Source organism: Aethalodelphis obliquidens, unplaced genomic scaffold (assembly GCF_003676395.1).
Source record: "Aethalodelphis obliquidens isolate GAN/ISIS:26980383/991018 unplaced genomic scaffold, ASM367639v1 scaffold143, whole genome shotgun sequence".
Lineage (NCBI taxonomy): Eukaryota > Metazoa > Chordata > Mammalia > Artiodactyla > Delphinidae > Aethalodelphis > Aethalodelphis obliquidens.
In genome coordinates this window covers 338671-349895 of record NW_020838087.1, presented here as the reverse complement: position 1 = coordinate 349895, position 11225 = coordinate 338671, and the positions used below count along the sequence as shown (strand labels likewise).

At 37.7% G+C, this 11225-nt stretch overlaps 1 protein-coding gene across 1 annotated transcript; it reads right to left on the bottom strand.

Moving 5' to 3' along the window:
• Positions 1-9428: 9428 nt before the first annotated feature.
• On the bottom strand, positions 9429-10941 carry LOC113616475 (thymosin beta-15A-like). Its single transcript, XM_027099820.1, has 2 exons — positions 10825-10941; positions 9429-9865 (listed from the first exon to the last, which is right to left on the bottom strand). The coding sequence occupies exons 1-2, from the start codon at positions 10922-10924 to the stop codon at positions 9828-9830; spliced, it is 138 nt and encodes a 45-aa protein (XP_026955621.1). The 5' UTR covers positions 10925-10941; the 3' UTR covers positions 9429-9827.
• Between the last annotated feature and the right edge of the window lie 284 nt (positions 10942-11225).

Here is an 11225-nt window from a genome sequence, read left to right as displayed (position 1 = left end):
TGGTCAACAAGAGATCTGCCAGCTCCACATAATATCAAACGGCGAAAATCTCCCAGAGATCTCCATCTCAACACCAGCACTCAACAACCAGCAAGCTACAGTGCTGGACACCCTATGCCAAACAACTAGCAAAACAGGAACACAACCCCACCCATTAGCAGAGATGCTGCCTAAAATCATAATAAGTCCATAGACACCCCAAAACACACGACCAGACGTGGACCTGCCCACCAGAGAGACAAGATCAAGCCTCATCCACCACAACACAGGCACTAGTCCCCTCCACCAGGAAGCCTACACAACCCACTGAACCAACCTTAGCCACTGGGGACAGACATCAAAAACAACGGGAACTACGAACCTTCAGCTTGCAAAAAGGAGACCCCAAACACAGTAAGATAAGCAAAATGAGAAGACAGAAAAACACACAGCAGATGAAGGAGCAAGATTAAAACACACCAGACCTAACAAATGAAGAGGAAGTAGGCAGTCTACCTGAAAAAGAATTCAGAATAATGATAGTAAAGATGATCCAAAATCTTGGAAATAGAATAGAGAAAATGCAAGAAACATTTAACAAGGACCTAGAAGAACTAAAGATGAAACAAACAATGATGAACAACACAATAAATGAAATGAAAAATACTCTAGATGGGATCAATAGCAGAATAACTGAGGCAGAAGAACAGATAAGTGACCTGGAAGATAAAATAGTGGAAATAACTACTGCAGAGCAGAATAAAGAAAAAAGAATGAAAAGAACTGAGGACAGTCTCAGAGACCTCTGGGACAACATTAAACACACCAACATTCGAATTATAGGGGTTCCAGAAGAAGAAGAGAAAAAGAAAGCGACTGAGAAAATATTTGAAGAGATTATAGTTGAAAACTTCCCTAATATGGGAAAGGAAATAGTTAATCAAGTCCAGGAAGCACAGAGAGTCCCATACAGGATAAATCCAAGGAGAAATATGCCAAGACACATATTAATCAAACTGTCAAAAATTAAATACAAAGAAAGCATATTAAAAGCAGCAAGGGAAAAACAACAAATAACACACAAAGGAATCCCCATAAGGTTAACAACTGATCTCTCAGCAGAAATTCTGCAAGCCAGAAGGGAGTGGCAGGACATACTGAAAGTGATGAAGGAGAAAAAGCTGCAACCAAGATTACTCTACCCAGCAAGGATCTCATTCAGATTTGAAAAAGAAATTAAAACCTTTACAGACAAGCAAAAGCTGAGAGAGTTCAGCACCACCAAACCAGCTTTACAACAAATGCTAAAGGAACTTCTCTAGGCAAGAAACACAAGAGAAGGAAAAGACCTACAATAACGAACCCAAAACAATTTAGAAAATGGGAATAGGAACATACATATTGATAATTACCTTAAATGTAAATAGATTAAATGCTCCCACCAAAAGACACAGATTGGCTGAATGGATACAAAAACAAGACCCATATATATGCTGTCTACAAGAGACCCACTTCAGACCTAGAGACGCATACAGACTGAAAGTAAGGGAATGGAAAAAGATATTCCATGCAAATGGAAACCAAAAGAAAGCTGGAGTAGCAATTCTCATATCAGACAAAATAGATTTTTAAATAAAGACTATTAGAAGAGACAAAGAAGGACACTACATAATGATCAAGGGATCGATCCAAGAAAAAGATATAACAATTGTAAATATTTACGCACCCAGCATAGGAGCACCTCAATACATAAGGCAAATACTAACAGCCATAAAAGGGGAAATCGACAGTAACACATTCATAGTAGGGGACTTTAACACCCCACTTTCACCAATGGACAGATCATCCAAAATGAAAATAAATAAGGAAACACAAGCTTTAAATGATACATTAAACAAGATGAACTTAATTGATATTTATAGGACACTCCATCCAAAAACAACAGAATACACATTTTTCTCAAGTGCTCATGGAACATTCTCCAGGATAGATCATATCTTGGGTCGCAAATCAAGTCTTGGTAAATTTAAGAAAATTGAAATTGTATCAAGTATCTTTTCTGACCACAATGCCATGAGACTAGATATCAATTACAGGAAAAGATCTGTAAAAAATACAAACACATGGAGGCTAAACAATACACTACTTAATAACGAAGTGATCACTGAAGAAATCAAAGAGGAAATCAAAAAATACCTAGAAACAGATGACAATGGAGACATGACGACCCAAAACCTATGGGATGCAGCAAAAGCAATTCTAAGAGGGAAGTTTATAGCAATACAAGCTCACCTTAAGAAACAGGAAACATCTCGAATAAACAACCTAACCTTGCACCTAAAGCAATTAGAGAAAGAAGAACAACAACAACAAAAAAAAACCAAAGTTAACAGAAGGAAAGAAATCATTTTAAAGGGCTGGTCGTAAAATCTTTGTGGTGAAGGAACAAGACCATAAGTCTCAGAGGGAGCCTAGGTTTTGGTTTGGTTCTTCCAACTGTATTCCTGGCTTGTTCTTCATTACAATCCAATTGTGAGCCTTGGAGATCGTCTAGAATGTGTGGGTGCTGGAATAGATGACTCTAAGGGCCCTTGTATTGTTCACTCATTACTCCTAGTTTACTTTTTCACTTTACTGGCCAATTACCACAGTGATTTGAGGTCCCCTGGATTGGCCCATTTCCAAATTTTTGAAAAAAAATTTTTTAAAGATGTCTCTACCCTGCACTATTCCATCCTGCTCTTTTATTCTGACAGGTTTTTAACCCACTAACTTCTTTTCGTAAAACAAAACTATAATTTGATCAAATTTTCATCCCAATCCTGCCTTGTTAGGGTCAATAATTAAGTGTGGATATCTTGCACAACAGTTATAGAGGAAAGATCCAAGAACTTTCCAGTCTAAGGAAACTCCACCAACCCTCTAGGTCCAAAAGGCTGTGAGGGCCAGTAAAGTTTCTGCTTAGCTGGAGAGTGTATAATACTAATAAATGCTAAATCTAAATGCCTTCCTCATCCTCTCTTGATATTTGCCTCAGTAATCTCAACTTTGAAACAAAATGCTGTCATACAAAACACAAAAGAAATGGTTAAGTATATTTTTCTTGATTTGAACATCAAATTTTACATACATAAAGCATAGGTTTCTCTAGATCAGAAATCAATTTCTCTTTTACAAAACAGGATTTCTACTTGGTTTCAAAGAAAAATTGTCCAGAATGACACAGATTTTTTTTCTCACAAAAATTGCATTGTTTAAAAGACTCTCCTCAGTGATGCTTGAAATTCTATTAATACTAAATTTATTTAAGTTAAACTGTCTTTTTAAAAATAGAGTATATTTTATAGAGCACTTTTAGGTTCACAGCAAAATTGAGCAGAAGTTACAAAAATTTCTCATATGCCCCCAGACCCTATTCATGCATAGCCTCCCCCATCATCAACATCCCCCACCAGAGTGGTACATGTGTTACAATTGATGAGATACATCATTATCACCCAGAGTCCATAGTTTACATTAGGATTCACTCTCGGTGTTGTACATTCTATGGTTTTGGACAAATGTATAACAACATGTACCCACCCATATAATATCATACAAAGTAGTTACACCCTAAAAATCCTCTGTGCTCCACCTATTCATCCCTCCCTTCCTCCTAACCCCTGGCAGCCATTGATCTTTTATTGTCTCCATAGTTTTACCTTTTCCAGAGTGTTATTTAGTTGGAATTATCCAGTAAGTAGTCTTTTCAGATTGACTTTTTTCACTTTTCCAGAGTGTTATTTAGTTGGAATTATCCAGTAAGTAGTCTTTTCAGATTGACTTTTTTCACTTAGTAATATGGATATAAGTTCTCTCCACTTCTTTTCATGGCTTGATAGCTCATTACTTTTTAGCTCTGAATAATATTCCATTGTCCAGATATACCACAGTTTATTTATGCTTTCACCTACTGAAGGACATCATGGTTGCTTCCAAGTTTTGTCAGTTATGAATAAATCTGCTATAAACATCTGTGTGCAGGGTTTTGTGTGGATATTAGTTTTCAGCTCCTTTGGGTAAATACCAAGGTGTATGATTACTGGATCATATGGTATGAGTATGTTTAGTTTTGAAAGAAACCTCCAAACTGTCTTCCAAAGTGGCTATGTTATTTTGCATTCCCACTAGCAATGATTGAGTGTTCCTGTTGCTCCATAACCTCATCTTCATTTGACGTTGTCATTGTTCTGAATTTGCCATTCTGATAGATGTGTAGTGGTATCTCATTTTTTAGTTTACATGTCCCTCTTGACATATGAAGTGGAAGTTTTCATATGCTTATTTGCCATTTGTATATCTTCTTTGGCAAGGTGTCTGTTAAGGTCTTTTGTCCATTTAAAAATCAGGTTGTTTGTGTTTTGATTGTTGAGTTTTAAGAGTTCTTTGTATATTTTAGATAACAGTCTTTTATCTGATATCTATTGCAAATATTTTCTCCCAGTCTGTGGCTTGTCATTTCATTCTCTAGACAGTGTCTTTCACAAAGTGGAAGTTTTTAACTTTGATGAAGTCCAGTTTGTCAGTTCTTTCTTTCATGGACTGTGCCTACGGTTTTGCAACTAAAAAGTCATTGCCAAACCCAAGGTCATCTAGATTTTGTCCTATGTTATCTCACAGGAGTTTTATAGTTTTGTATATTACATTTAGGTCTGTGATCCATTTTGACTTAATTTTTATGAACTCTGTAGGTCGGTATCTGTATTCATTTTTTTTTTTGCATGTAGATGTCCAGCTATTCCAGTACCATTCATTGTGGAGACTATCTTTTCTCCTCTCTATAGCCTTTGCACCTTTGTCAAAGATCAGTTGACAATATTCATGTAGGTCTATTTCTGAGATCTCTGTTCTATTCCATTGACCCATTATTTTGTCAATACCACACTGCTTAGATTATTGTAGCTTTATAGTATGTCTTGAAGTTGGGTGTCAGTCTTCCAACTTTGTTCTTCTCCTTCAATATTGTGTTAACTATTCTAGGCCTTTAGCTTCTCCATATAAATATTAGAATCATTTTGTCAATATCTACAAACTAAGTTGCTGGTATTTTGATTTGGATTTCATTGACTGTATACATCAATTTGGGAAGAACTGACATCTTGACAATACTGAGTCTTCCTATCCATGAATATGGAATATCTCTTTATTAACTTAGTTTTTCTTTGATCTCATTCATCAGAGTTTTGTAGTTTTACTCATATACATATTGCACATAATTTGCTATGTTTATACCTAATTATTATATTTGGGGTACTAATATAGATGTGTTTTTTTGTTTGTTTGTTTTGATTTTTTGTTTGTTTGTTTTTGCGGTACATGGGCCTCTCACCGTTGTGGCCTCTCCCGTTGCGGAGCACAGGCTCCAGATGCACAGGCTCTGTGGCCATGGATCACGGGCCTAGCCGCTCCGCGGCATGTGGGATCCTCCCGGACCGGGGCACGAACCTGCTTCCCCTGCATCGGCAGGCAGACTCTCAAGCACTGCACCACCAGGGAAGCCCTAGGTGTGTTTTCTTCCATTTCAAATTTGACTTGTTCAATGGGATATATAGGAAAGCAGTTGACTCATATGTATTTATATCCAGCAATATTGCTATTATCACTTGTTTAGGAGTTTGTTGATTCTTTCAGATTTTGTACATATATTATCATGTCATCTGTGAACAAAAGACAGTTTTATGTCTTCTTCCCAATCTGTGTACCTTCTATTTTTTTTCTTGTCTTGTGCATTCACTAAAACTTTCAGTACAGTGATGAGAGTGTGCAGCTTTGTCTTGTTCCTTATCTTATAAGAAAAACTTTCAGCTTTTCACTGTTGAGTATGATGTTAGCAGTGGGCTTGTCAAATATGGTCTTTATTATGTTGAGGTACATTTCTTCTATACCTAATTTGTTGAGTTTTTATCTTGAAAAGATTTGAATTTTTCAAATTCTTTTTCTTCATTTATTGAGATGCTAATGTGATTTTTATCCTTCATTTTGTTAATGTGGTGTGTCACATATTGATTTGTGTGTTGACCCATACTTGACTCCCTGTCCAAGCAGGGCTGCAAGATGGGCTCCATTGCTGGCTGGGTTCTCAGGCCAGGCTTCCTGGTCAGGTGAGACTAGAGGCTATACTCAGCAGTTGTGTAGGGCTGTGAACTTGCTTCCCTGCCCATACAAGGGACTCCACAGCCTAATGGTTCATTAGCTGAGGACCCAAATCTGGCAGAACTGTCAACCAAGCTCCCTGGCTAGACGTGGCCACCAGCTCAGCTCTGCAGATGGGAAGAGTCACTGGCTAGGATGCCTGCTTCAGCACCACTGTAAGCAGGAATGCAGTCTGCCTAGGTCTGAGTGCTTGTTGTTGAAACCCCTTCTCCCCTTCTCCATCTCTATCTGTCCCCCAACTGTCAAGCCCTGCAGATTTTCCCAGTGATCTCTGTGAATTGAGACCCAAGTGAGCTTCCTGGGAAATGTCCTGCAACACTGAGAAGCTGGATGTCCACTTTTGTTCTTTTTCCCAGTGGAGAATCTGTAAGCCCAGGAGGTCCCTCTTGGTGTACTTTACCAGCCGAGGGAAGGGCAATGTGATCAGAGTGTAGTCCTCCTTGGTCTCTGTGGTCCAAGTGAGGCTTCAGCCTCATCCCTGTGTTCTGGAATTTTCACAATGGTATCTTGTCTATGGATAATTGCTAGTGGGTCTTCTTGTGAGGGGGAAGGAAGTCAGGAATGATGTGTGTTGCCATCTTGATGACACCATTCCTCCAATTTTGCAAATAATAAATTGATTCAGGCCCTAAATCTCAGTGCTTATAGTGGACTTACTGGGAAAAAATTATCCCTCTTGGATAGGTAAGTGAATCTAGTAACTGGAAGAGTATCCCAATATTATACATTTAAGAAAAGCAGGGTAAAACTACTCCAGGTGGGCAATCATTTTTCTCATCGTATATTTGTATGGGTATTCAATTAGCAGCTACAGGTCTTTCTTCTCCTGCCACATACCTCTCATCTGCTCCCACTCAGTTCAGCACTTACACTGCCCAGGGTGGAATCAGTACATTAATGAAAAGAATGGTTACTAGATGCAACTGAACAATTGGAGTTACTGTCCAACACCAGCTCATCTGACGATGTTCATGCTTTCCTTTAGGCCCTTTGAAATGGACCTAATCTGGTGATTAATGCACAAATGCAGAGTTTGCTGAATTTATCATGGAATAAAGCATCTTTCTCAAATTTGCACGTGGCAATACTGGAAGGAGAGTAAATGTGTTGTGTGAAAGGATCAGGATCCAAAGAGGTCTGATAATGAGCAAATTTGAGCACATCAGCAATGCATGAGGGTGGTTCCTCATGCATGTAACTTGGGTCCAAAGGATCTGAGAAGTGTCATAAGGAGAATACTTGGAGGTATGGGAGCAGGCACACAACAGCTGTCTTCAAATACTGGAGCAGGGATTACCTATGTTGTGTGAGTCTCCAGCATACAGTCTTAAGTCTATTTGATCGAAGCTACAGGGAGGCAAGTTTAGGTACAGTATAAGCAGCAGGTCACCACAAGGGACTGAACAACTCTATTGGACAATTATTTCAAGCAAGAGGTTAGGTCTTGGTGACCAACATGTCTGGCCAAGTCTCAAATCCTCTGACAACACCAAGAGCTATGATTGTGTCACCTCATACCTACTGTTTTGCTTGTGGAAGTTTATGCTCTAGCAAAGAAAACAGTTTCCACTTCCCATGGAGGGTAAGCCATTAGAAAAGGGTGGTTAGATAATACTTGATGTTTCAAATAGGTCCAAACAGCATAATCCCTTTCTTGTAGGAAAAGATACGTATAGCTGTATCTCATTTTATTGTGCTTCATTTTATTGCGCTTTGCAGATACTGCTTTTATTTTTTATTTTTATTTATTTATTTTTTTACAAATTGAAGGTTTGCAGCAACCCTATGTTGAGCCAGTCTATCAGCTCCATTTTTTTCCAACAGCATTTGCTCACTTCGTGTCTCTGTGTCACATTTTGGTAATTTGCTCACTTCATATCCCTGTGTCACATTTTGGTAATTCTTGCAATATTTCAAACCCTCCACCAGCAAAAAGATTATGACTCACTGAAGGCTCAGATGATGATTAGCATTTTTTTTAGCAATAAAGTGCTTTTTACTTAAGGTATGTACGTTGTTTTTTTTTAGACATAATTCTATTGCATGCTTAATAGACTACAGTACAGTTGTCCCTTGAAAATGCACAAATTAGGGGAGCTGACCCTGGAACTGTCAAAAACCCATGTATAACTTTTGATTTGCCCAAAACTTAACTACTAATAGCCTACTCTTCACTGGAAGCCTTGTTGATAACAATCGATTAAGACATATTTTCTATGTTATATGTATATCTACATATATTTTATGCATTCATGATATATCTAACTTTTTCTTAATATTTTGATATTTCTAGGCTACGTGGTTTGTCTGTGAGTTTCTTCAAATTATGGCAAATCTCAAAACATTTTTCCACATATTTATTGAAAAAACTCTGTGTATAAGTGGACTCACAGTTCAAACCCATGTTGTTCAGGGGTCAACTGTATAGTGTAAACATAACTTTTATATGCACTGAGAAACCAAAAACTTTGTGTGACCCACTTTATTGCAGTATTTGCTTTATTGGAGTGGTCTGGAACCACAATATCCCTATCCCTGAGGTATGCTTATATATTAATAGACCAGAGTATGGATGGTTATACACCCAAATGCTAATGCTTGTAACTGGTGGGATTATAAATGACTGGTTTTTATAAATTGAAAGTGATAAAATATTGCATATGGGCAGGGATTGGGACACTCCCATTTATATGTCCTTGTGCTTACCATGAACACCAAAAATGATTGGTTCATAAGACAGTGGATTCTGTTCAGGACAAGAACCAGACCAGAGGTTCAGTGCTGCAAGTCATTAGCAGATATTAGATATCTGAGTTTATGCTTGATAGAAGATATGATGTGCTTAGCAAAGTGGGTGTTATCAAGTGTTTCTTGCCCCCTTCCCTATCCAACCCCAGCCTTGGGGGTCTCCTCTCATCAAATTGAAAAACACTTTCAGAAAACAAGAGAACTCAGTTTAAATCCCAATCCTTATTCACCTTAAAAGATCAATTCAGACCCCATGTTTTCATTTCCTCATCTCCAAGATAAGGATACTAGTCCACATTACCTCCTCTCCCAAGGTTCTCAAATTCTATGATTCCAACTATGGAAAAAAGCAAGTCAGAACCCACTGGACCTGGACAGAGAAGAGCCTTTTCCACATGACTATTCTGCTAAAGTGGCCTTCCTTCAACCATTTTGTTTGGCTGAAGAGTACCCTTTTGTACTTTCAGTCCTTAGAAGACCACTAAGAATGGACCACCACAGGAGTCTCAACATAATTATATTTATTATTTTATCACTACATTAGAAGTGAAATAAACTGTGAGAAGCTGCAAATGCATGCCACTTCATGAAGATTATGGAACAATGGAGACATCCAGTGTAGAAAGTTAAAAGTTGCTTATCCTTTAGGGATGCAAAGACTAGACACACAAATATCATCAATGGTGTGATTATTGACAGCATCAGCCGGCTGGAATTTATGCACCAATGGAAAGTTTAAGAATGAAAGTAAGGGAACTTTGGCTACTCCTGACCTCTTAGCCAGGGATTATGGATGAGAAGACATAGAAAATGGCTAAAATCTCTACAAACACATAGGTTTACAAAAAACATGCCTAAAACCAAGACACTCAGGCAATGTTGAAATTTGTTCTTGGGAGATCCCCATTTTACGATGTTTGAACACACTCTTTCTCCTGCTGGATAGCTGGAAAAAAGACAAACACAAACAATCATTAAAGGATATTTTCCTAAGATTAAGTTCAGTTTCTTCCAAGAGAGTTCTTTGCCACCCTTTGCCAAGTCATTGAAGGCTACCATACCCGCTTTAAATTTAGAATGCCAAGGCACTAACTGCAAATCCTCAGTTGTGTGTGTGTGTGTGTGTGTGTGTGTGTTAACCACCTGAACATTAGAATCTGCATCAACTGTGTCTTTTTTTCCATTTCAGAGTTAGATTTATGCTGTTGCCATTTTTTCCATCGAATATTCTGAGACTGAGGAGCAAGTGAAGTATTTTCCTCAGATTTATCTATCACTATATAATTAGGAAGTTACACCCTTTCAGACAATTTTGACTAACTTAGAAACTCTCAGATAATAGCAACATGACAAAAAGTGCCCCTTAGTTTTGTGAATATGCTTGGAGTTTCTCCATCAGGCTGTAATTCCCAAAGGCAAAACTGATCCCTTCAGTCTGGGAGGCCCAAGTACACCCAAGATCTAAACTTGTTCTCTGCCTTATCTTGTTGTCAGGTACAGAAAACCAAAACTGCAGAGTTTGTATAGTTCTTTAGGAATAAGATGATGGGCCTAAATTGCTAGATGCAGAAAATTCCAAATAACCATAAAATTGAAAAAATTAAGATTTTTCTAGTGCTAAGTATAATATTCCAAAATTGGTTGTAATGTGATTTTTAGTGATTTTCCAAGAAGAAAATAGTTTTTTATTCCTCCATTACTTCTTGGGTTTATCATGTAAGAACAACTTATATAACCCAAGTAATTAAACAACTATTTGATATTTTTAACCATTGCATTAAATTCAGTGGCTACATAATTATTGCTTACTTTGTGGCAAAATTTACTAGAATAGTTTATTTACTGAACCTATGAATGTTCACCATTGCTTTTCTTCACTAAAAACTCCCCTGCCCCATGACTTACTTTCCTTCGAGGGCAGAGTACTTCTTCCTTCAGTGTTAGTTTTCTTCAGTTTTGACCTGTCAAACTTCTCCACTTCAGAGAAGTCTGGCTTACCACTCATCTTGACTAAAAGAAAGACTGAAAAAAAATGTTTTAACTTAACTGGAAAAACTATTATCATACTAATTGATCACAATCCAAAATTCTCACATTTAATATCAATATGTATTTTATCTTCTGATTTTCAACAAGAAAACAGCACATATCTTGGGAAAGCCATGGTTTTATCAAAATGCTTTGAATTCCACATCATTACCCCACTTCTGATAGGCAGTAAAAGCCACTGAATCAGGATGCACTAGAAACCAAGATGCTCTAAAACCCGGAGTCAATATGTCTGACTTAAAAATCACAGGGAAAGT